Source organism: Colletotrichum tamarilloi, assembly GCF_030869305.1.
Source record: "Colletotrichum tamarilloi strain Tom-12 chromosome Unknown Scaffold_6.1, whole genome shotgun sequence".
In the NCBI taxonomy this organism is placed as follows: Eukaryota; Fungi; Ascomycota; class Sordariomycetes; order Glomerellales; family Glomerellaceae; genus Colletotrichum; species Colletotrichum tamarilloi.
Window position 1 is genome coordinate 100,653 of NW_026849389.1, and position 24,725 is coordinate 125,377.

Below are 24,725 nucleotides of genomic sequence, written 5' to 3' on the forward strand. Positions count from 1 at the left end.
CGTGCTCCCGGCCGCTACGGGTGGGTGTTCATCACCAACGAGGCGGATGTGGGTGTTGAAATGGCTTAGATCCCTTGGCAAATGTTGATCTTTGCTCATCTACTTGCGGGTGGTGACTTCTAGGCCAACAGTCAATTCCAAATATACTGACAGCCATTCATCTTGAGGTTGATGCGAAGGATCGTGGACATATGAAGAGGCCATCCTGACGTGAACATCAATGACACAAGACCGCAACAACTCTCTCGATATACTCAGCAAATTTAGTAAAGGCATCCAACAACACACAACCTATCCGGTGGTAGGTTTTGTCATACTTTCTGAGAGGCCTACGCCAGGCTAACCTTGCACCAAACAGACATACGTCTGCGAGATTTCAGATCAGTCTTTCACAGACAACAAGTCTCCACTGTACCCAGCATGGGGTTTGGAGGCTTCAAGTCTTTGCTGTCGAGATCCCGTGTGCCATCACCCTCCACCGGCCGTCGAATCCCGATCCGACTGGAACAGAAGTCTACATTACACGACGAACGTCGTGGCAAGCCGTACATCTCAAACAGCATCAAGACCTCTAAATACAATGTCTTCGACTTCCTGCCCCGGCAACTCCTTTACCAGTTTTCGCGACTCGCCAATGCCTACATGCTCATCATCTCCATCTTGCAAATGATCCCTGGTTTCAGCACCACTGGCAAATTTACAACACTTATCCCTCTTGTTATCTTCTTGGGACTCATTATATCGAAGGAAGGGTACTACGATTGGAAGCGACATCGCCAAGATGTGGCAGAGAACAACCGACAGTCCATGGCTCTTCGGAGTGCCGCATCAGGAGCGAAAGGATCCCTGGCTGCCGGGCCTGAGTACTACGAAGGATCAAATTCAACAGGGCATCAGTGGATGACCGTCAACTGGAAAGATCTCAAAGTCGGAGATATTGTGTCACTTTCAAGAGATGAAGATGTGCCGGCAGATATGGTTTTGTTGCATGCTGATGGGCAAGAAGGGGTGGCCTATGTCGACACGATGGCTTTGGACGGCGAGACCAGTCTCAAATCCAAGCAAAGGCCGGCAAAGCTTCCTAATTGTGGCACGATCGAACAAATCGCCTCTTCCAATGCTGAGTTACTTGCCGAAGACCCCAACGCGGATCTTTATCGCTTCGACAGCAAGCTCACAGTGAATGGCATCACGGTGCCACTCACTATCAACGAGGTTATCTATCGAGGGAGCACAATTCGCAACACGACGAAAGTCATCGGGGTTATCATCAACACGGGAGAGGATTGCAAGATCAGGTTGAACTCGAACAAGGAGACAAAACCTAAGCAGCCGGCGTTGGAGAGGATCACCAACTTCATTGTCGTGTTCTTAATGTTCTACGTCCTAATAAGCTCTGCCGCGACGTCAATGGGTTATCTTGCTTGGAAAGGTTCTGAGGAGGACCACGCTTGGTACTTGTCCGGCGCCTCCGTTCCTTTCGCGGACATCTTTGTCGGCTTCATCATCATGTTCAACAACGTCATTCCGTTGTCTCTCTATGTCGGACTTGAGGCCACAAAGCTAGGCCAAATGACTCTCATCATCAATGACTTGGAGATGTACCACGACGCGACAGATAGCCCTGCAGGAGTCAATACAACTAACAACCTTGACGACCTTGGCCAGATCAGTTATGTCTTTAGTGACAAGACTGGAACCCTGACGGAGAACATCATGAAGCTTCGGAGGCTCAGCATCGCTGGAACTAGCTGGCTTCATCAGATGGATTTACCAGAGCGCTCGACAGCGAGTGCGGACTCGACTTCCAATTTGACAACCGAGCACATGCTTGAGTACATCCGATCGAAGCCCAACTCTTTCTTCGCTTCTAGAGCTATGAAGTACATCTTGGCTATGTCACTTTGCCATACCTGTCTTCCGGAGAGAACTGATGACGGGGAGATTGACTTTCAAGCTTCTTCTCCTGACGAGTTGGCATTAGTCAGGGGTGCGCAGGAGCTCGGTTTCCCCGTCATTCAGCGGTCATCACAGTCTATCACGGTGCAGATACCTCATGCCGACGGCAACAGCTCTTGCACTGTTTTTGAGATCTTGGATGTGATTGAATTCAGCAGCAAGCGCAAGCGTATGACTATAGTTCTTCGTTGTCCGGATGGGAGATTGTGGCTTATCTGCAAGGGGGCCGACTCTATCGTCTTACCCCGGCTACGCATGGCTCCTGCAGACATGAAGAGCACCCGCAACAGCAACACTGAACCTCTGAAGGGCTTAACCTCAATGCCATCACGCTGGAGTTCACGAAGGTCGAGACTTCCTGCTGAGACAGTTTCCGAGATAAGAGAGAACGACGACCGCTCAGTTTATAGTCAAACGTCAGGAGATTTCGACGAGTTCGGGATTCGGCTCCAGCCACAACGGCCGCAGAATAACTTGGCACGCGATAGACAAAACGACCAGTCTCGGTTCGGATTTCTGGAGGGATCCTGGATTGCGGATGAGACTCGGACCCTTCGTGAGTGTTTTGCTCACATTGACGACTACGCAACCGAGGGACTGCGCACTTTGGTCTACGCGGACAAGTTCCTCGACCCCGAAGAGTACAACAACTGGAAACACCTCCACCACGAAGCCGAGACTAGCCTTGTGAACCGTCAAGAGCGCATCGAGGAGGTGAGCGAGCTACTGGAGCAGTCTCTCGATCTCGTGGGAGCTTCTGCAGTGGAGGACAAGCTGCAGACTGGGGTACCGGAAACGATTGAGAAGCTACGGCAGGCTAGGATTAAGATTTGGATGCTTACTGGCGACAAGCGAGAGACGGCCATCAACATCGCTCATTCGACACGGATCGTTGGTCCCGATACTTCTCTTTTCGTACTAGACATCGAGAAAGGTGACCTTGAGTTGCAACTTACCGGCATTGCGGACGAGGTCCAATATGGTCTCCCACAGGTGTATTCTGACCCGACTCGCTCGCACACGGCAATAGTGATCGACGGCGAGACTTTGACTGCAATCGAAGACCCATCCGCGATTCGACTCCGTCAATTGTTTGTCACAATGATGACCAAGGTCGACTCTGTTATTTGCTGTCGTGCATCGCCTGCCCAAAAAGCCCTGCTCGTAACTGAAATCGGCAAAGGCCCGCAGAAGAAGTCGCGATGGTATAGTTGGCTTAGTCCAACCTCCAATAAGCCCCTGACTCTTGCTATCGGCGACGGTGCCAACGACCTGGCCATGATCTCTGCTGCCAATGTCGGTGTTGGCATCTCTGGCAGAGAGGGTCAACAGGCCGCTCGAGTCGCGGACTTCAGCATCTCTCAGTTTCGGTATCTGTCTCGGCTGGTACTTGTTCATGGCCGTTGGAACTACTACCGCACGACACGTTTCATCTTGGCCACGTTCTGGAAGGAGACCTTTTTCTACCTCCCGCAGGCACTCTTTCAAGAGCAGACTGGGGCCACGGGCACGAGTTTGTACGAACCAGGAAGTCTGACTTTTGTGAGTTTCTTCACTGCGGCTTGCATCCTCGTTATTGGAACTTGGGAACAAGATCTCCACTCGCGCACTCTGACTGTGGTCCCGGAGCTGTTCAAGTATGGACAAAATGCTGAGGGTCTGAATATGTCGGTGTACTTTAGCTGGTTCAGTAACGCAATGATTTCTGGACTCATTGTCTATGCTGGCGCCTGGGCGGGTTACACGGACTCTGAAATGATTGAAGATGACGGGCTGTATGCGCAAGGATTGCTGACATTTGTGCTATGTGGGGTTTGGGTCAACATTAAGTTACTGTGAGTACGTCCAAGCTTAGATTCCATGATAAACTTGCTGACTTGAAACAGGGTCATTGAGCTACATTACAAAACCAGAGTTGCCCTCTGGTCCATCGTCGGCAGTATCGCGGTACTGTGGGCCTATTTGCTTGTAGCGGGTGCCATCTCTTCACCAAGCGCGGGCCCGTATTCTGTTCGCGGGGGGCTGATATCAGAATTTGGCAGGGATCCAGCATGGTGGTCTACGCTCATTATGGTGCTGTGTGCACTGCTTCTGATGGAGATGGCTACGAAGGCACTGAGGCAGAGCCACGTCTTGCGAGCTTGGCTGTCGAGGTGTTGGTCTTCGAGTGAAAGAGTGGATGGCAAGGGAGGTGGTGTGCGGGAGGGCTTCAACGACTGGGAGCCTCGTCTTTGGCAGGAAATGGAGAGAGATGCGAATGTGAAGAGAGTTTTGCATGGTCTCAGCAGATGATGACAAGGGTGGAATCGTGGGTAGTAGCTACCATCTTTTGAGAACAACCAGCACCAAGTAGACTTGAATTAAAGTGATAAGTATGTGCGAAGTTGAAAATCACCAATTCTCTACCTACCTAGCGAGTGAAAAGATTAATTCCGTTTAATTTTGAGGATCTTCTCGTCAGATGGCGCCCCGTCCTCATTGTCCCAGCCCGTAGCATCGGCCTGTCTTACATCCAAGCAAACATTGACGCCAGCAGCGTAATGAACATTACCACAGAACCCGCAGTCACGACAGAGGCAGCGCTTCGTCCGTTTCCATTATTGTTGTTGTTACCGCCGTTGTTTCCACCATTGTTTCCCCCGTTATTCCCGCCGCCATGGCCGCCACTGCCTCCATTATCCTGAGCCATGTTCAGCATGAAGTAGGTTCCACCGATGGGGCGTCCGAGACCAGCTTGCTTGCGGAACTGAGAGATCTAAAGACGGTCAGCTTGACATCAAAGGAACCTAAACTTGCAGAATTGAACTGACATTGAAGTTCTTCCGATTCATCTTATCGACACCCATGGCGTCGAAGCCCATCTTGTTCAATTTCTCTGGTTGAACGTAGAGCAGGTACACGTATCGATGCATGCCACTGCCAGCTTTGGGCTCCGGTGCCATATAATCATTAAATGCGGGGGTTGAGTTCTTCATGATCATCGCTGACGAAAGGACTTCAGATTTAGTCTGCTCAAGCGTGAAGTTGCCAGCGAGGTAGTGCCTCATGTTTCGCTCTGTAGGGCTTTCGCGTGTTGGAGAGTCGGGCCCAATCTGGTCCACGGTATTAGTACTGTTCAAGCTGCCCAGCCCACGGCGGGACACACATACCATGTAAAGAACGAATCTGGAATTCCGAGTTACGTTCCTAGCTTTCATGATATTCTCGACGCTGAACTCGAATGGGAACTTAGTTTCCTTCATCTTGAGTTTCGTTCCGGGCATCAACAATGCCTTATCGCCATCACTAGCTTTGTAACCGGCGTAGAAAGACACCATCGGATCGAACGACCCCATTACATCGGGAACAATACCGGCTTCCATGAAAGCCTGGCGGAATTCTGTTGTGGACATGCTCCTCGGTGGCATGTCATTGTGAGCAAGTGCCACAGTGGCGAGTAAGGCCGTGATGCTGATGATAGACTTCATGATGATTGAAAAATGGACTGTGATGGTTTTGCCCGTAAGAAGAAAAGAGAAGAGAATGACAATCAGCAAGACTGGCGTCCAGCACCTGTGGGATTTTGGAGTTGAACTAGATGAGAGAATGAAAACGAATTGGCCGCTCTGGCAACCCTCGGCGAGTAGGTTAGAGCTAAAGGAAATGGATGATCTTTGTTCTTTGGCTAATTTACTCTCTCCATTCTCCGACATCCTGGCATCACGGAACCACGGGCCAAACAGCAACCCATCATACCCTGGATTCATGAATCTTCAGTTGCGTGGGAAATACAAACATGCTCTCAGATGAGACAGAAAAGGTGAGGCTGTTTGGCTCATTGAGCTTCCCGATGGAGCTTTTCTCTGCCGGACGTGCGCGGGGTTCCTTTTGACTTTCCCGCACAAAGTTTCAGGACCTTGGCTGCTCCTTGCTCACGATTGGACAGTTGTTTAGACGGACAGGAACGAAGCTTTTGGCGAAGCTTAGATTGTTGTCTGTATGACCCTAGCAAGATCTTCACCTTATCGTGTGCCGAGTCGCATCCCTCGGAGAAATGTCACTGACCGACCGTCGATCCCACTAGACGATGAAAAGGTTGCTTGGCGAACTATACTAGGCAATTCTGGCACGTTCGACGCTGTCCTTGGAAGGAAACGGAATGTCGACCCTTGAGTCAAGGGTCTGTTGGGAACAGACAGTAGCCGTGTCACTACAGTGCCTCTACGCGAGCACAGGACGAACCTCATTGAGACCCTTGCCCCCCCCAGTGTTTGCGCGTGACTACGTGTTGAGTGACGTTGTTCGATATTTGAAAGTGACAATCAAACATATCAGAAAAGGGGAAGAAATTCACCCTGATCCAAACACATGCACTGAGCTCGGAATCGCGATGGGAAGCTGTGGTCGACACCGGGTCCGACTTGCATCCCCGTCAGCCTGCTTCAGAAGTTTGACCGGGTTGAGCTCTCAGCCCATGATTTAGAAGTGCAAAAGACAAATTGTAAGCCTGGTTTCCATATGATCGCATTCACGGCTCGGTGAGCGCCGAATTAGTATCAAAGCTAGCGCGCGCGCGGGAGTGTAAATGGAGCGATCGTTGATTCGGGATGATGCTGGCTTCAATCGTCCTCACCCCTCAGTGGGGGAGAGGAGCGTAATAAGCAAAGAAAGACAAATCCACGTGCTTTTGTTGCAGTAACATCCCTTATGTTCGTGGAGCAGGTCAATCATGGGGCAGTATTCCCAGAGAGAAAAACGAGAAACGAAAGCCGAGGTGGCTGCTTCCGGGTGGAAACAATATATCCGACGTATTGGATGCCAAGACTAGGAAGGTTCCGTTTCAGGGCGCCAAGAAACTTTGCGCCAATTCGAGGAGTTCTGATTTCCAGTCCGTAGACAAAGTCGCAGGTCTACCCGACTCGCAACCGAGCCATTGTGACGAAACGGTAAGAACAGCCGGATGTCCGAGTATGGTAGGTCATGGGACGGCTAGCCTCCGAAAAGACTGGCTATAGACGTAACTTGTAGGTTGTATGATAGGCAAAGCGACGCCTTCGTGTTATTGGAAGGGAGAAAAGACTGGTGCAAACCATCGATAATATGAGCAGAAACCGGATTGTTTTGAAGACTTGTCGTCTCAGTTCGGTACGGGTAATACTGGCGAAGAAATATGCTCGGTGCCGAGATTTGAACTGCACAAGATTGTCACGAGCCCAAAGCCATCAGGCACTTACAATATGCAAGCATTGACTGACATGGTTTCTTGACGTTACAGGCGTTCCCGAAGCTGGGAAGCAGTACCGGACATGGCAGTTCGGCAGCCGGTTCCGGAAGAGTCTCTCGCGCCTATCTCGTCCCGACTTCCGCGGTAAGGTAACCTTACTATTTGATCTAGACTCAACATAGTCTTCTTATCAAAACTCACATATCGCAATGCCGGTAAGTTGTCGAGCAGCTTTGCCTTTCCGTTCTGTGCTGTCATTCATTGGTTACGACACCTAAGGTAAGCAGACGTTGTGTATAGAGAGTAGATTGAAGGCCTAGAACGTAGGCATCGTGGCTGTTCCTGATATGCTCTCGAGCACTTCGTCTAATGAGAAAATGATGCAATGTCCGCCCAAATGAATCCGACGTGAAGCTCCTTTATTAGTAAGCGACATCCAAAACGTATGCCGACATAACATGAGTTACCTCCTCAGCAGCCCTGTTCCGTAGCCGGATAATATGAGAACTTGATGCCAATAAGCAATTACGGGCTGCCCTCAGCACGAAGATAATGAGCCCACAGTAAGCTCATCTCGCAATAATGAAAATAGCTCTGAAGTACATTTTCAACGTGCACCCGCAAGCTTGGATCATTATCACTGCCTTCCACCTACGTCAATCAGACCCCTGCTAGTTGACTGATCCCTGGCATCTTATGGACCCAAACGTCCATCTTACCTTCGACTCCATCCACGAGCCATCGAGCTAGTGCGCCCCGCCTAAGAGTTGATGTCCAACCTTTTTCTCCTATCCACCCAGTGAACAGTCCGAGATCCCGGTCCTGTCTCCAGCTAGTCTCATCAGACTCTCCAGGTATCTGTGCTATGCGGAAGATAGTCCAGTCAAGATCGTGACCTTCTTTGCCAAATAAGTGAGCAAGATTATGCATATTGCGGTAAACAGCTCCATTCAAAAGTGGCATGACAATCGTGACCATGGTCTGGAAGAATGTCCAGTGGTCTTCGGGCTGCTTGATAGAGATTGTACCCATGGCTAAAATTCGTCTGACGCTGTATTTTTTCATCGCTGGAAAAACATAATTGCGGTAAATATCGGCGTAAAGAGAAGGATCGATGTGCTTGTCGTTGATGTTCGGCCCAAGGAGGGATACAACTATAGACGAGCGGGCCATTGCTGAGTCTAGGGCTTTCGTATCACTCATTTCCCCTTCGATTACCTAACAAAGAACAGAAGTTAGTTTGAATGTAGTCATACTCGGCATAATAGTGAATATAGGCTCAAATTCACAACGAACCTCGATTAGAGAGCTAGAGACTAAGTTACCCGGAAGTTTTGAGGGGGTTCTTGCCAGGAGGATAGTTGCATGGTTGCGATGAACAAGCTCTCGCAGTAGGCAAATACCTGCCGGGCCGGTTCCACCAAGAACTAGGACTTTCTTGCCTGACATCGATCGAAGACTTTCGGGTTGACGCAAAGAAGCAATGTTGAGTCTTCAATGAGCAGTTCTTTTTCATTTGCTTTTATACGGGATTCCAGCTGCCATAGACTAATTAGATGTTGCAACTATCACGACTTCAAAGTCCGTCGTCTATTGTCGAAAGTCCGCCGCGTCTAAACGTTCCCGCGCGGGAACAGGTTGGGGCGGGAACAGTGCGCTAGCAGCTTAGCGGACCCGCTATGGGCGTAGTGCCCTCCGCGGATCACAGCGAACATCACCTCAAAGATGTCCGAGTCTGAGGTGAACCGCGCGGAAACATCTGGATATCGCATGGCTGTTGGGTACACCAAGCCATATCTTCTGGTTCCCGACCGAATCCTAGAGACGACGGAAACTAGCAGGACTTACGACGAGACGAAGCATGCCACGGGAGACGTCAAGCTGTTGGACGTGCCGCATACGCCACAAAAAATGCGACGAATCATTGCCCGTCTGCAACGTCTGCGCAGGACTCGAGATCACCTGCTTCTCCGGCCAAGAGGCCCCGGACTGGATGGATGGCGGACCAAGACAGCAGGCTATGACTGATAAGTTGAAGGCTGAGGTTACAAAAAGCGCCAAGTTGAGGAGGGCTCGAAGGGTTGTACAGCGCATCGTCGGAGATGCCCACGCCAATGACCTTTTGCCGCCGCCATCAACAACTTTGGGGCCTCCAGGGGTTGTTGCGAGATATCCTCTCAGACAAAACCCTCCATCAACTGTTCCGCAGCCCAGCATATCTCACGACAGAGGCTTGCAATCACAGTCGCTTTCTTATTCCAACGATGGAACACCCAACCCCGGACCTCAATCATCAGTTACTTCTAGCCCGGAGAAGTCCACACCACAACTTCCGACTGAGTTGGAGCAATGTTACATCTCAGCGTATCTAGACTACATTGTTCCGGCATTGTTCCCCTTCTACTATCCATCCATACTTGAAGGCGGTCGAAGTTGGATGCTCGTTCTTACCCTGGCCAACAAGTCACTATCCCATGCTGCAACCAGCCTTGCTTCGCATTTCTTTGCCCTCGTACCGGTGCAACGCCGCCACTCAAAGAGACCCAAGTGCGTGTCTGAGGTCGAAGCTGAACTGCAAAAGCAGACGCACATAGCGATGCAGAAGGCACAACAAGACGTCAAGGAAGTCATCCGTCGCGGCGTACACGAGGACTTGATCACCAGCGTCCGACTCTATGACAGTATCGTGCATCTGCTATACCTGGAAGCAGCCTTTGGCACGTCAGATAATTGGACTATGCACTTGGATGCGGGTATTACCCTGTTGGAGCAAATACTCCACGAGGTCGATGACGAAGAGTTCCAAGGCTGTAAATGGACCGCTACATGCCGGAAAGTCGGCAGACTCGCGTATCCTCAATTGAAAAACCCTCCAGAGTTTCCTGCCTGGACACTCGATCAGAGCGCCTTTCGCTTCTTCACGGCTCTTCTTGTAGTCTACGACATTATGGCGAGCACTTCACTTGGACAGGCACCACGATTACAAGCAAACTACCAAGAGTTGCTCGTTACTGATGACAATCCTGAAGAGGTCCCAAACCGAAACTGCAGTCTTCTCTTAGAGCGCTTCATCGGCTGCCAGAACTGGGTCATGATATTGATTGCGGAGGTGGCGTTGCTAGCCCGTTGGAAAAAGGAAATGCGCAAGCAGGAGTCATTCTCAAATCTCGAGCTGTTCAGAAGGGGCGGGGTTCTCGAGATCAAGTTTCGAGAAGGCCTTAGTTCGTTGAGCGCGCGAGAGTCGGAGGTGCGGGATCAGAGACCACCTTGGCTAGCTGACTACCGATCTGCAAAAGAGGAGTCTGAGGCCATCACCCTAGTCACTCAGATTTGGGCTCATGCTGGCCTTATTTACCTTCACATAGTTCTCTCAGGCTGGCAATCAGTCAGCATGGAGATCGGGGAATCAGTGACAGAGAACCTTGCGTTGATGATGAAGTTGGGCAATGCTCGCTGGTTACACACGCTCGCATGGCCTATCTGTGTAACTGCCTGTTTGGCCAAGGTGGAGCAAGAAGGCTTGGTTGGTGAAATCCTTGATCTAATGGGAGATCTGGCAAACTTTGGTCCTCCGAGATTGGCTAGAGAGGTCTTTGAAGCTGTTTGGCTGAAGAGAGACACTGCTGTGATTGAGTCTTGGGATCTCGAGGCCTGTCTGAATGTTCTAGGTCGCCGAGTCCTTCTAGGCTAATCATGAATCAGGCTGTGCGTGGTATGGGGGCCAGGTGAGGTGTTCATGAGATGGCATGTAGTAGATACTAGTATGGCGCGAGAACACTCATAAATCTCGGAAGGCTCCTAACGGATTACCCGCGACATTCTTCTGACGCCTTGTCGTATGAGCCATCGATATTGGTGGGTGTGGAATTGACTTATTTTCATCTTCGTTAAACCCTTGAATGTGGAGATAATTATGAAGATGTTATACAGAATACAGCCTCCGGACATTACGTCGAGGTCGTAGTTCCGTTTCCAGATATCTCATACTTCAACACGAATGGCACTGTCTTGACGACATCCCAGTCTCCCTCATTCGTCCTATCCCCAAAGATCCGCAGCGCCCTAACCTTCATGGCGTAAACACCAGGATCAAGAACAGTATTATCAGTCAGCAGCCCATTGAAGAAAGCGCGTGTTTCGGTGCGAGGGGCGTATGGGAGAGGCCAGCCAGCCAAGCTTCCTAGGTTCTCCTCCTTGCCTCCGCTGACGCGCAAGACTTCGACCTGGATAGAGGCGGTGCCAACTGTTGGCGAGATAATGACGTTGGGGATCGCAGATTGGTCTCCGCGGTCGGTCAGAGGTGGGTTGGCTGGGTCAGGGCGCTTGATCGTGTAGGTCGTGTTAGCCGGAGCTTGGCTATAATAGTTGGCGAGATATGCTTGCGCCGGTGTGATGACGGGAACACCATGCATACTACCGACGACTCCGAGATAGGGCAGACTCAGGGAAGGGGCATCGGTGGTACTGGTGAGGGCGATGTAGCCGCTGTAGACTGGTAGACGCGTAGCATTTACGTTAGATGGGGGAATGCAGGTGACGGTGAGTTCTGCGGATCCTCCAGCAGGCACTGTGATCTTCCTGTCCAAGTTGTCAGTCTAAAGCATTTGAATAACCTTACATACTGTGAGTGACTTACTCAGAACTGAACTGAAGCTCAGCCCACTCCTCGATGGTGGGGTTAGGGAATGAGGCAGCCCTCAAGCGATCTGTGGTCTCCACGAAGGTGTACATGGTGACGGCCTTGCGATGGCTGACTTCAAATACAACGTCGGCAGATCCATGGTTGTCGATGGTAAAGGTCTCGTTGCCCGTGAAGTGGTCGGTGTCGTTGAAGGAGATGCTGTCAACGCTGAGCTCAACGTTGCTACGAGCTGCGTCAAACGCCTGAATGATTCCAGCACCTTGTTGCGGGACAGGGGCAATGAGATCGGTATGCGCTGCAGTTCCATCATACCAGGCCAGAGGCTTTGAAGTAGACGACACGATGGATCTGAGACGCTTGGGGTCCTTCGTTCCGTGGGCTTCAGCGAGAAGAGCGTAGATAGCGGCGTTCAGAGGGCAAGCTGAGAATATGTCAGTCTACTTTGCGAAGCTACTTCACCCTCAAAGCCTAAGAAACGTTAAAGAATGTTACTCACACATGCTAGTGCCCGTCATAACACGGTAGCCACCAAGGGCAACGGGAAAGGTAGACAGGATGTTGGCTCCAGGAGCGGCGAATTGCGGGCTGGCTTCCAACTCCCAAGTTGGGCCCCAGCTTGAGAAAGACCCCATGTAAGATCCGCTGGAGTTGTTCTCAAGTTCCTCAAGACGAGTCCTGGTATTGTTTGCGCTAGGGATAGAGATAGTGACGCTGCGACCCTGCTCCAACAGAGAGAGCCACTGGTCAGACTGATAAGGTGGGATGGAAGCTACACCTTGGATCCCCTGAGAGTAGACATATTGTTCGTCTCGCATAGTCCTTGTAGGCAATGTTAGACGTCATGAAACATTGAAACCGATAAGGGGAGGACTCACGTGTTGTCATTAGTGTAGAAAAGAATATAGCGTCCACCTTTGGCGACGATCTTGTTACCCTGGTCAATGGGGTAGCATCCCGTAGCGCGAGAATCGGGGAACAGAAGCAGGACAATCTTGTTGTTGAGGTCGGGAGTGTCATCAGGCAGTTCACTGCAGGCATTGTTCTCGCCGGGGCTCCAGAGTTGAAGCGAGAGGTCTCCCACGAGCTCCGGAACACCAGGCAAGTAGGCAAAGTCAGATTTGGCACCCGATGTTGAGTTAGAGTCCACGGAGAAAGTGCCTTCGTTGAGTATAGTAGGGAACTTGGAGTTCGTCACGGCACCACTTCCCGCGACACCGCGGCCAGTAGCCGGAGTTGAAGCGTAGAACAGGCCGCTGCCGCCATCGTTACCTTCGGAGATGACGACTGGAACACCGGCGTCGACGATGCGGGCAGCAAGGACACCCCAAGCATCCTCCGCCCAGCCAGAAGGACTATCAAAGAGATTAGCAAAGCATGAACCAAAGCATGAACGCTTCGCCTAAAGTAAATAAGGTGCACGAACTCTCCGTCAGAACAAGAGATGATATCAGCCCCCTCCTCAAAGGCGCGGCTAAACGCGGCAAGCAACACTTCGTTCGTCGATGTGGAGGCGCATCCCCACGCTCGGTATGCTGCCAGCTTGACGCCAGGAGCGGCACCCGTGAAGCCATACTCGTTGCCTTCGAGCTGAGCAGCAATGATACCAGCAACATGAGTACCGTGTCCGGCGCAGTTGTCCATTGGATCCGCATCGGGCTGAAGTGGTCTCACGTTGGGCAGAAAGTCGTCTCCTGTGAAATCCCAGCCGGCCTCCACCAGACACCCGGGGCCGAAGCATCCGCCAAGGGCAGGGTGGGTGTAGTCCACGCCACTGTCGATGATGGCGATGCGAACTCCCTTGCCGGTGATACCCTGCTCACGCAGCTTGTCGACTTGAGTCATGACGTGAGGCGAGAAGGTGTCCTTGGTTGAGTTTCCGAATGCCGCTTCCTGACGCCTAGCCTTGGCCTTGGTGATCGCACCGCTGGCTGGCGCGCCGTGGTCCTCGGGCTTTGCAAGCTGGATCGTACGGACAGGCCAGAGACTTCTGATGCGCGATGAAGATTCGATCTTGCGCCGGAGGAGTGCGCTATCATGGTGGGCCCCGCCAACATTCTTGACCTGAAAAGAAACGCCTTTGAATAAACGGTTGCTTAGGTCCATGCGAGATTCGACGTCGAGGCCATCCGCTTTGAGGGAGTTGAAGAAGGTCTCGGGTGTATCATTATCGTCTGCGAACTCGACAATGTAGGCGCCAGGAATAAGCTCGCTCGGGTTGACGTTGTTGTTCTCACTCGTTTCGGCTCTCGGGAGCTTTGCTGGCGGAGGCTTTGTATAGATGCGCGGATGAAGCGGGTTGGCGACGGCAAGATTCGAACCCAGGAGGGCCGAGACTAGTGCGTGTGAGACCCTCATCCTATGTGGTTGATCACCCGCTCACTGAAGGGTAGGCCGATGGATGAGAAGCGGAGAGAGAGCCGCGTTTTGTCGCGCGAACATGTCGTCCATATAAGAAGATGGTGGCGTTGAACCCCAGAAACTGGTCACGGGCGGCCCGCGATCGCGTCTCCGCTTTCTCATGCTATTCATGGGGGGTTTGTTGCTTCGTGAGAGAAAATGACACGAGATTGGAGATGAAGAACGGCAAATACGAGATTCTTTCGTGATGTCAACCGCAGATCCCCGGCCGTACAGGGGTTCCGCTCCACAACAGGTAACATTCAACCCAATAGCGAGATCTCTTCACTGCGCCGTGAATTCTGAAGAAAACACATCGTTATGACCGGATTGTATGGAAGTAGGCGCTTGAGTTGGACCTCACAGTCGATGTGTGTCGAGTTGTTCAATGCGATGTCAGTGGCAACGAAACAGTTTGGTCTCGAGTCCTCCGGAATTACAGTGAGCTTTCGGTGTGGGCCCTGAAGGAAATTGCGATGGAGGTTTCCGGCGGAAACCAAGGTCGTTTACCCATGCTACCCGTATCCATGCTGCTTAAATAGAGTAGTATCCGCCCTTGAGCGTCTGCCGAGAACACGCTACACCCACCGAGGCAGGAGGAGCGTTCACGTTGAGGGCCAATTCTTTCTCGCTTCCGTTGCGGACTGGAAATTCCATAAACCGCAGGTATTAAAGAACTAGATGATCTGAGTCCAGATGTGATTTATACTTCTGGATAAAAGGACACGAAGCTTCCAAGTCAACCAAAAGGATGGGTCATGTTGTTTTTGGTGTCTAATTATGTCTTAATTTGTCAGAACATATCGGTACCTGGGTTTACCGTCAACCATATCCAAAACTGCCTGGTTGGCCTCCTTCATTGGGCGTGTCTCAACCCAGACCTTGACTCCTTTGGCGGCCACAAGGTCAAACATTTCTCTGATTTCCCCAGGACTGCCAATAACTGATCCAGTCAAGTGCACTCGGGTTCGAATCAGGGCAAATGCGCTCAGTGGAACCGGCTCCTCGGGGGCACCAACTTGAACGAATGTCCCACCACGTGACAGAAGGCCAAGGTACTGGGCCAGAGGCATCTATCATTGCATGAGCTTCAGTCCAATCACCACGATTTTCACGGAGAGCGTGACATTCACGTACCTTGGGAGACGCGACCGTAGAAATGATCACGTCGAGGGTGCGGGCATTCTTCGTGGCCCAGTCCTCGTCCTCAGCCGTGGCGATGAAATCGGTTGCACCAAGCTGCGTAGCATCCTGCTTCTTATCAGACTTTCTCGAAATAGCCACCACCTTGTCTGCGCCTAGAGCTTTCGCGAACAGGACTGCACAATGACCGAGGCCTCCAACGCCAATGACACCGACTCTCTTGCCGGGCCCCACGTTGTAGCGCTTCAAAGGTGAGAAGACAGTGACACCGCCACAGAGCATGGGAGCAGCTTGCTCAGGTGCGATTCCCTTGGGGATCTTGATGACGAAATAACTCGGGCAGCGATGGTACAACGCATATCCGCCCTGTGTCTGACTGCCGTTGCGATGGAGGCTGTTGTAGGTGTTGACGCGCTTGGTGCAGTAGTTCTCCTCGCCGACTTCGCACGCATCGCAGGGCCCATCGCGCGAAAGACACGAGTCGGTTTGCGCGCCTACGCCGACGATGTCGCCAACTTTGATGCCGCCTTCTGCCTGAGATCCGACACGCACGGCTACACCCACAATCTCATGGCCGACGACGGCAGGAAATCTGGTGGCACCCTAAAAATCACCGTAAGCACGCTAGCCAATTGAGACTCGGAGAACATGCAGAGTGGCAGACGCTGCATGAGTGTGCGACATACCCAGCCAGCTCGCAGAGTGTGAATATCGGAGCCGCAAATGCCCGAGTGAGTGATCTTGATATCAACGTCCGTCTCCTCCCAGACTTTCGGCTCATACTCTCGCCAGACCATCTTGCCGTCCACCGAAGAGGGGTCGTCCGCCACCCAACCCTCGAATTTGTAGTCGGTGGCCATCTTGAAAATAAAGTATGAGGAAGCTCTGCAACGTTGATCGTGGAGGAACGCAGTGAGCACTTCAACGTCACTAAAGATCCTTTATATTTCAATCAAAAGTTTTGCAAAGAAATGCCGGGCAAGATGTGTTTGTCAGTGTATAGATTAGCGTCAACGCTATCCGAGTTACCGAGGTGTTTCGGGCGGAGAACATGACGAAATACAAAAGCTTCCCAACTACCGGAGTAGAAACGGAGTTAGGGGGAGCCCAGTAGTGGCACTGATAGTGTGCAGGATGCCAAATCAATATTCTTTATCTGACGATTAGCTTGTGTCGGCCACAATTCTGTAAAGGTCTGATCCACCTTACTCCCACCTCGCTCACACCATCACACGTAGTCCATCCGTCAGCAGACTGTAGATGGGGGCGCGTCTCCCGATAAGATGGAAACGCGGCAGAGGGGTCACGGGAGGCGGGGTCATCGGCGTGAACTCGGACTGGAGTAATTACCCCACTACATCCAAAGAGGCTACAATTCCCCGAGATTATCTTGGATCAGTCTTTGTCTCCGAGCATCGCTTGGAAAGCCAGATATCTCTTTGAACATCTGCCATATGGCGCACAGTCAATCTGCGGTCTTCCAATTTCATAAAATTTCCTCCTGTGACATGACAGTTTCTTATGTAAAGGGCTGCCAGCATCGATGCTTCGTTGTTTCCGCTCAAGGAACTATGCTGACCTTGAGACCGCCTAACGATTTAGCTGTGCGAAAGGCTGTCATGATGGAATCTCATCGTCAGATCATTGGTCTCGAGATAAATGTTGAATAAGATAAAAGTTACTGTGGATATGTATGGGGGCAACAATGCTTAATAGGCGGGCTGTATTCAGCTCTACTCCCCTTTCTCACATTGGAGATCTTCCAGTCGAGGCTTCGTTTTCAGGAACAGTCTCATCACTTCAGCCATCTCCCACCTCCGCGTCCATCTTCCCAAGGCTTTTGCAGAATGGGAAAACACAGGTGTTCTTCTCTGTTCAACAGCCACTAACGGTTAAGTGCTTGCAAAATGCTTCATGTTCACTATTAGACGCAAGCGAATGATGTCGACGATGCTGGGTCCCCACCAATGTAGTGCTGAACTTTGGGGTACATGCAGATATCTCTCGTCATGTGCTTGCCATAAGCGTTGAGCCCCTCAACCCGCAATGTGATCGGTGCGATTCCCTTCTCAACCCAGTCAATCAGCGCGGACAACGTGTTCCGCGGAGCGAGGCCATTCGAAATACTATGATCAGCGCCCGGAGCGAGAAACATGCGAAAGTAGTCGTGGGCTTTGGGGTCTTTCTTGAGGACTCTGTTTGTGTAATCGACCGTACCGTTGACTGGAATAATCTGGTCGGCCATCCCATGCCAGCTGAGCAGTTTGCCTCCAGCCTTGCGGAACCTGCTCAAATCGGGATCGGAAGTGCCGGTGATTGATTCGTACTCGTTTCGTGACGCGACGAAAAGATCGTCCCACTGACTGTGGCCAAGGGCTTGAAGATCGAGGTTGGCTTTTTTGGCAACAAAGTATCGCGCGTATGACTCGGCGATGGACAACCTGACCGGCGCGCATTTCTCTCCTTCGCCCTCACATGATGTATGGAGAGCACCAAATTGCCACATTTTTGCATCTCTCCCGTATCCATACCATTGAGACTCGCCGCTAACGCTTCGTGGTCCATTCCAAGCAGCATTTGCCGCCTCTGCTGCTTCGAGAGTGAACAACGCGTCTTTCCCTCCACAGTTGAAAGGTTGGCCGACGAGGGTATTGGCATTGAAGAAGCACCGAGAGGGCATAGAGACAATTCCATCCTCGACTCCATCAAGCCCGTCGCATGCTTTCATGGCCGCAGCCGTGATGGCTTCGAACTCGCAAGGTCGCGGGTAGACGCCCTTTTTATCCATGACTCTATGAGCCCACAAAGGAGACCATTGGAACATATCCCAGTTGATGGCAGGACAGAATCCTAAAATCCCATCGAAGTCATCTGGATAGCGCTGGGCTAGCATGTAAGCCTGTCTTCCGCCAGTTGATCCGCCGTAAAAGTACGTGTACTTTGGGGGGGTGCCGTAGAAAGCCTCCGTCAAAGCTTTCCCAATTGTGGCCATGTCGTGTAAGGCGACGTGGGAGAAGTCGATAAAAAGAGGCCAGTTGATGTTTCCGGAACTGGTGAATACCCAAGACATATCATCTCCTGATGCCTCGTCAAGTTTACTCGAGTGGCCACCATCAGTCGTGCTGACGGCGAATCCTGCCTCTAAAGAAGGCATCATCGTGATCCCGCCCACTTCGATCCCCCCCGTAACCCATCCGCCGCCTCCATTTCCCTGGAATCTTCCGTTCCAATTTTCCATCGGAAGAAAGGTCGTAACTTCGATTTCATCGTTCCACCCGGGATGAGTATAGATCACTGTGACGTTGCAGAAGTTTAGGCCATGAATCGCGCGGCCGAACCGGAATCTAGGGTGAAAATTGTATGAGAAGTTCCGTTGTTCAGCCGCAGTAAGTGAAATGATACGAATGCCATCGAGCGCAGGATGTTGTATACTGCCAGCTTCGCATGCGTTATTTGCGCCAAGAGCAACCTGCGTGAGGCTGGGGTCTGCCCATTGAGCGAGTGCGGTTGGAACTAGGAAGCCGCAGATCCAGCCGCGAATAGAGATCATATCGAACACCATATCACGGGGCGAATGAAGATGCTTTTGATATAGCTGAGCGACAGTTTAGCGTGTACTACTGCTAGATGAGGACGTTGAGGCGATTAAAATTTCTGAGTAGGTGCTCTCATCAGGAGCCTCAGTAAAGAAAGGCCTTGCCGCGTCAATCGACAGAGAATCATTTCATCCTGTACTTCTGAACTTAGTAATTATTTACGCGAACACACCAATGACAAAGAGAAAACAAATGAAAGAATTATACCTTGTGGCTAGACTGCATGATGTGGCCATTGTGTGGTTGATTCGGTTTCGCGAATGTCGTGGGGAGAAAAGGTCGCCCTCCATCAGTTGCCACGTGTATCGACCGACACATCACTCTTTCCGGTATTTGCCCTTGCTTCCTCCTTTCTGCATTGTATGTAGAACTGGGAACTTTGAGGTGAGATGCAGGGATGGGATAGTTTTAGGTTTCCCCCGCTTAACATTGTCAGGGGATGTGAGGAACAACGCGAGTGCCCATCAGAGGAATATGGCGCTCAAGCCTCAAGACGCACCGGCATCGGGTTCTTCGAGGGGTCCGAAGCTTAGATTAAGGAAGGAGATGGGCGAGGTCTCCTACGTCCCTGGTATTTGAGCATCAAAGTATAGAAAATGCCATGGTCTCGATATTAGGCTTGGCTGCAGCGAACATCAACTCGTTGGTCCGAAGCATAGCACTTTCAAAATGCATCTTATGTATCACCTTCAGAGAATCCAACCACCGTAATGGCGTAATAAAATATCTCTTGCACTTGGTGTGGGCTGTTTTCAGTCAAATCAGCTGTCTACAATGGGTCTTCACTCTCGTCGGTCTGCCGTAACGATATCTTGATTCTATTTGTGGCGCATCCTACCCCAAATTGAGCAACGACTCAATTAGATCAGGTGCCACATCATTTCCCAGCCTTTCCGCGAAATTCTGCTTCAATCTCCATGTGAATGTTTCTCTGCAGGATTCAAGTGTCGTGGCTCTGGTCATTGTTCTGAGAGGATCGAGTTCACCAACAGGTGCCGACAGGCAAAGGTGACTGTAACTGCTCCAAAGGGATGGGTCCCGGAATTTCCCCTTTCGGCTGCAACCGAGTGGGACAGGCCGAATACGGCCCCCCGACGAACATCGGCCCCACCCCGGGATATCCGTCAATGTCAAAGCATGCCAAAGGCTTCCGTCTTCATCACGACGCCACTCAGATGAGATGAGATGATCAGTGTAATTGTAGAACAACACTTGGCTGCTCCTGTCTCTCTATTATTACACCTGATCAAGTCTGGAATTACCGCCCTACCTCATCTTCAGCGAAGTCAAGATGTGCGGCATCTCGGCTTGTGTCACTCTTCCTCCAGGCTACCACTTTCATACTGAAGCCCTCAATGGATACGCAAGCGGACTTGGTAACCTTATCAACAACGACGGGAATGATGAGACAAGAGATTCACAGGATCTCAAAGATCAACTGAGAAGGAGCCTCGATGCCATAAGCCATCGTGGCCCGGACGCACAGGGGGTGTGGGCAAGTGAGGATGGCTTCGTGGGTCAGTACTGTCGCTCATACTGAACCCTCCTCTATGAACTAAGCATCATCCACCGCAGGCATGGGTCACTGCCGCTTGGCTATCAACGACCTGACTCCTGACGGCAATCAACCTATCCATAGTGATGATAATGCCATTCACGCAGTGGTCAATGGCGAGATCTATGATCATGATCGCATCCGAGAAGAGTGTAGAGAAAAGGGGTACGTGTTCAAGGGACGCAGCGACAGTGAAGTCATTCTTGCATTGTACAAGGCTTTTGGCGCACCTCGGTTTCTGGATCATCTCCGAGGAGAATTCGCTTTCGTCCTTTATGACGAGACAGCGGGAAAGGTTATCTTGGCGAGAGATCGATTTGGTATCAAGCCACTGCTGTGGACATTCGTCCGGCAGACCGATGGGGTTACCATACCCATGGTCGCTCCAGAAGCAAAAGCTTTCCTACCTTTGGGGGGGAAGCCGCAGTGGGATGTCGGCGCGATTGTGGACGGCGGATGGATGCAAGACGGGAGGTCATTATTCAAGGGAGTCAAGAAAGTTCTCCCGGGGCACTGGATGGAGATAACAAAGGACGGCATGATGCAAATACATCAGTACTGGGATGCTGATTATAAAGACAAAGTGATTGGGCCCCCGATCGCTTGGGGGGTATTCAGCTAACAGCTTGTTAGACCGAGGGAGAGACCAGGAGCGTCGATGAGATGATTCAGGGTCTGCGGGACAAATTAACAGAATCAATTCGTCTTCGCCTAAGAGCGGATGTCCCGATTGGCATTTACCTCTCAGGTGGTATCGACTCGTCTCTGGTTGCCGGAATAGTAACCCACTTGGTACGAGATGAGGGCATCAAGATTGGCAATAAAGACGCGACGAGCCGCATCAGCTGTTTCACGATTCAGTTCCCCAGGGAATCTGGATTCGATGAAAGTGGTAAGAGAGTTCCCAATGCTCAAGAAAATGTCAAGTCTCTCATAATACTGTTCTAGATATTGCCGAGCGAACAGCAGAACATCTTGGCATCCAGATCTCAAAGAAGCAGATTGACGAGAATGAGTTGGCCAATAACTTTGCTGACTGCGCTTATCACTGCGAGCATCACCACTTCGATCTCAACTGCGTTGGCAAGTTTGCGCTCTCGACTTTACCGAATGCAAATGGTGTCAAAGTTGTGTTAACCGGAGAGGGTGCCGACGAACATTTTGCCGGCTACGCATTCTTCCCTCCAGATCTACTTCGTGAACCCGACCTTTCCATGCCGGACTCGCCGTTAGTAGCCGACTCGCAGCTCAGAGAACATATGCAAAGATCCACTGAGCGGGATATCAAGATGCTCATCCCCCGTGCCGGCGCTTTTGAGCACGGTTGGGAGGCAACGCCGGGCATTCAAATGGTCAATAACACCATTCTTCCCCCATGTATCGTGGCATGGCACCCCAACCTTGACTTGTTCGCGCCATGGGTACGGGAGGACAAGCGATGGGCCAACCTCGACTGCAAGGAAGTCATAGTGAAGTCCTTCAAGCCGTCGATACTGCAAAAGATGCAGAGAAAGTGGCATCCACTCCACACAGCCCAGTACATATACAGCAAGGGCCCTCTACCGAATATTCTACTAAGTTGTCTCGGTGACTTGACAGAGATGTCTCATAGTGTGGAGGCTAGAACACCATTCCTCGACCACAAGCTAACAGAATACGTCAACAACTTACCTCCCAGTCTTAAGATGGCCTACACACCCGACAAGATACCCCCTGAGCGACATCAAGGTCCTTGGTGGGAAGGCATTGGCGTCGCGTCACAAGCCTTGACCGAGAAGTGGATCCTTCGAGAGGCAGCTAAACCATTCATTCTCAAAGAGTTGTATGAGCGGCAGAAGCACCCATTCACAGCCCCTATCAAGTGGTCTAGGAGTGGACCGCTTCACGACATGCTTCAGAATACTCTGACCAGAGAAAGAGTAGAGAATCTTGGATTCGTTGATTATAAGATCGTAGAGGATGCGCTTGATCGTGGCTCTGGTGAGAAGGCAGATGTCAAAGCCTTCAGGATACTGCTTTTTGTGGCTGCTTGGGTGACGCTAGGTGAGCGTTTGGGAATCCCAAAAGCTTCCCTGCACGATTAGTATTAGGACTGGGCTAGGCTGAGATGACATATCGGGACATGTCGGTCAATATAAGAAGAATCGAGAGTAGTGTGAAGATGTGTCATTTGAACCGCCGAGCGGCTCTTGTAGTGATGAAACACATCCCAGCTGAGAATTGATTCCTTCCCGATTCAAAATGATTTGGTAAATATGCCTAGGCCAAGTTTGGATACCTTTCTGACTCGGATGAGAATAGTTTTTGTCCATAGAATGTTCCGGCAATGATCGAAACATGAATCAAGACCTCTAGGTCTTGAATTACTTCATCTCCAGCTTCTGTGCGGCTCCTGGAACAGGTCCCAACCAGCTCAAGCGCTTAGACACGAAAATTTCAGCCATCGGTGTGACCAATTTCTGGTCGTTGAAGTCATCCAGTGTTCCCGCCTTCAGATACATCAATCCATCAGAAGCTGGTCCGTCTCTCCAGAGAGTGACACCGCAGTTGTTGCAGAAATGGCTGGTGACAGTGTTGCCACTGTTGGCCGTCGTGCTGAATGTCTTGGGAATTCCGGTGATTTCGACATCTTTGAGGGCGACAACCCAGTTGAAGCCAAAGGCACCACCAGAGATCTTCCGACAGTCGCTGCAATGGCACAAAGCCTGTCGAAATTGTCAGAATTTTGGAATTGAATTATGGATATGAGATAGATGGAGACTTACGGCAGCCATTGGACGACCTGGAATTTCGATCTTCAGGGCCTGGCAGAGGCAACTTGAGATGGCCATTGTACTGAGCAGGGTATTTTTTTGAGTCAATCAAGAACACAAGAAGTATTGGAGCGGAGGGTAATTTATCGATGAGAGTATGGCATCAGACTGATGCTACAATGTTGCTGAATTATTATATTGATGCATGTGGTCAACCTTACCCTCCCTCTTATAGTCGAACTCACCAACCTCTCGCTTCTCAGCTTCTTGACCAAGATGCTGAACTGGGCAGGATGCCGCTAGTCTATTTCAGGCTTTGCATCCGATCGCGTTCTGTGATTGGCTTGATTAAGTTTGACTGCGAGACTGGGTTGTGGCACAGAGATGGACCAAACTACATCGTTCTTCATTGTGGGGGAGAGCTAGCGTGGAGATATGTGCCGGTGGGAGGACCTAGTTCAATTGATATGGTATTAGCAGTTGTCGATGTTAGCTATAGCCCATTCAAGTTAGGTACTCAGTCCGGAATTTGCGGGATTTCGGGTTCAAGGCAAAATCCGCAAATAAGGCACTGCGCAACTCATTGATTCTCGGTGAGATTTTGTCTGAAGATGATATCTTTCTTGTCGAGCAATAAACGTCGACGACAGTAGTCTGGCGTGGCGCCGAGTACATGTTTCAACCTCACATGCTAGCAATAATTGTCATCAGTCCAAATCCCGTCAATTTTCCGACATGGCAAAGTTTGCTCTTGACCCAACCCCTCGTTTCTTCTCCTGCCAAGCACGAGTTCATGATTGCCGCCATGGGCCAAAGCATGCACCACGCCCTAAACGGCCATCCTTGATACTGCTCGACTCCAGGATGACCATCTACGAAAATGGCAGAGATTTTCTCACATATCTGCCTCACGTTTTCGCTTCCATGCTCTGTGAGACTACGAAGCTCGTCCCCGACTTCTGAATGTTCCTCGGCCGTGATGATCATACTGAGCATCAGCTCTGTGAGTTGCAATTTCACTGTCAAATAGAGACAGGATGCTATGATGATGTTTGGATGCGAAGTTGTATTAATGAGATCATTGAAAGCCGTTTTCTTTGATGCAAGATTGCTTGTCGAGTCAAGCGATGAAGCTGCGTCCGCAAGGTCCTCAATAATTTCGAGCCCCGGTCCAAGGAGTTCATCAACAGTCGGACCCGAACTGCTACTCGGGTGGGATATTAGTCTTTCGGCTGATGCTTTGAATTCCACAGCCCGACTCATTACGGGTTCGAGAATTGGTCCATTAGCCCAGGATGTTCCGAATTTAGACAGCGTGATCCAAAGTGGCGCAAAGCCTGGGGGGCTCATAAAGTATTCCATCAACTACCTCTCGGGACATGGGTCGTCAGTGATGAGTTGTCCATGCTTCTGAAGATAGACGAATTTCCCTTACCGCGACATGACTGAAGAATTTCAACACTACTCTGTCCAAGTC

At 50.9% G+C, this 24,725-nt stretch overlaps 9 protein-coding genes across 9 annotated transcripts; 3 read left to right on the forward strand and 6 right to left on the reverse strand.

The window, feature by feature from the left end:
• Positions 1 to 420: 420 nt before the first annotated feature.
• Positions 421 to 4,130, forward strand: CTAM01_02578 (P-type ATPase; the record flags this gene model as incomplete). Its single annotated transcript, XM_060518616.1, has 3 exons — positions 421 to 3,794; positions 3,846 to 3,927; positions 4,002 to 4,130. 3 exons carry the CDS (start codon positions 421 to 423, stop codon positions 4,128 to 4,130), a joined length of 3,585 nt encoding a protein of 1,194 aa, XP_060386419.1.
• Positions 4,131 to 4,465: 335 nt separating this feature from the next.
• Positions 4,466 to 5,426, reverse strand: CTAM01_02579 (uncharacterized protein; the record flags this gene model as incomplete). The annotated part of the gene is made up of 3 exons (XM_060518617.1): positions 4,466 to 4,714; positions 4,770 to 5,051; positions 5,109 to 5,426. 3 exons carry the CDS (start codon positions 5,424 to 5,426, stop codon positions 4,466 to 4,468), a joined length of 849 nt encoding a protein of 282 aa, XP_060386420.1.
• A 2,396-nt stretch (positions 5,427 to 7,822) lies between these two features.
• On the reverse strand, positions 7,823 to 8,611 carry CTAM01_02580 (uncharacterized protein; the record flags this gene model as incomplete). Its single annotated transcript, XM_060518618.1, has 3 exons — positions 7,823 to 8,170; positions 8,213 to 8,380; positions 8,459 to 8,611. 3 exons carry the CDS (start codon positions 8,609 to 8,611, stop codon positions 7,823 to 7,825), a joined length of 669 nt encoding a protein of 222 aa, XP_060386421.1.
• A 276-nt stretch (positions 8,612 to 8,887) lies between these two features.
• CTAM01_02581 (uncharacterized protein) lies at positions 8,888 to 10,853 on the forward strand (the record flags this gene model as incomplete). Its single annotated transcript, XM_060518619.1, has 2 exons — positions 8,888 to 9,052; positions 9,120 to 10,853. The coding sequence occupies 2 exons, from the start codon at positions 8,888 to 8,890 to the stop codon at positions 10,851 to 10,853; spliced, it is 1,899 nt and encodes a 632-aa protein (XP_060386422.1).
• A 256-nt stretch (positions 10,854 to 11,109) lies between these two features.
• CTAM01_02582 (subtilisin Carlsberg) lies at positions 11,110 to 14,159 on the reverse strand (the record flags this gene model as incomplete). Its single annotated transcript, XM_060518620.1, has 5 exons — positions 11,110 to 11,740; positions 11,799 to 12,225; positions 12,301 to 12,623; positions 12,680 to 13,156; positions 13,228 to 14,159. 5 exons carry the CDS (start codon positions 14,157 to 14,159, stop codon positions 11,110 to 11,112), a joined length of 2,790 nt encoding a protein of 929 aa, XP_060386423.1.
• A 576-nt stretch (positions 14,160 to 14,735) lies between these two features.
• Positions 14,736 to 16,204, reverse strand: CTAM01_02583 (zinc-binding dehydrogenase; the record flags this gene model as incomplete). The annotated part of the gene is made up of 4 exons (XM_060518621.1): positions 14,736 to 14,845; positions 15,022 to 15,274; positions 15,339 to 15,947; positions 16,031 to 16,204. 4 exons carry the CDS (start codon positions 16,202 to 16,204, stop codon positions 14,736 to 14,738), a joined length of 1,146 nt encoding a protein of 381 aa, XP_060386424.1.
• Positions 16,205 to 17,268: 1,064 nt separating this feature from the next.
• On the reverse strand, positions 17,269 to 18,894 carry CTAM01_02584 (tannase and feruloyl esterase; the record flags this gene model as incomplete). Its single annotated transcript, XM_060518622.1, has 1 exon — positions 17,269 to 18,894. One exon carries the CDS (start codon positions 18,892 to 18,894, stop codon positions 17,269 to 17,271), a length of 1,626 nt encoding a protein of 541 aa, XP_060386425.1.
• A 1,337-nt stretch (positions 18,895 to 20,231) lies between these two features.
• Positions 20,232 to 22,579, forward strand: CTAM01_02585 (asparagine synthase; the record flags this gene model as incomplete). Its single annotated transcript, XM_060518623.1, has 4 exons — positions 20,232 to 20,457; positions 20,516 to 21,078; positions 21,129 to 21,387; positions 21,444 to 22,579. The coding sequence occupies 4 exons, from the start codon at positions 20,232 to 20,234 to the stop codon at positions 22,577 to 22,579; spliced, it is 2,184 nt and encodes a 727-aa protein (XP_060386426.1).
• A 279-nt stretch (positions 22,580 to 22,858) lies between these two features.
• On the reverse strand, positions 22,859 to 23,326 carry CTAM01_02586 (uncharacterized protein; the record flags this gene model as incomplete). Its single annotated transcript, XM_060518624.1, has 2 exons — positions 22,859 to 23,200; positions 23,261 to 23,326. The coding sequence occupies 2 exons, from the start codon at positions 23,324 to 23,326 to the stop codon at positions 22,859 to 22,861; spliced, it is 408 nt and encodes a 135-aa protein (XP_060386427.1).
• Positions 23,327 to 24,725: the final 1,399 nt, after the last annotated feature.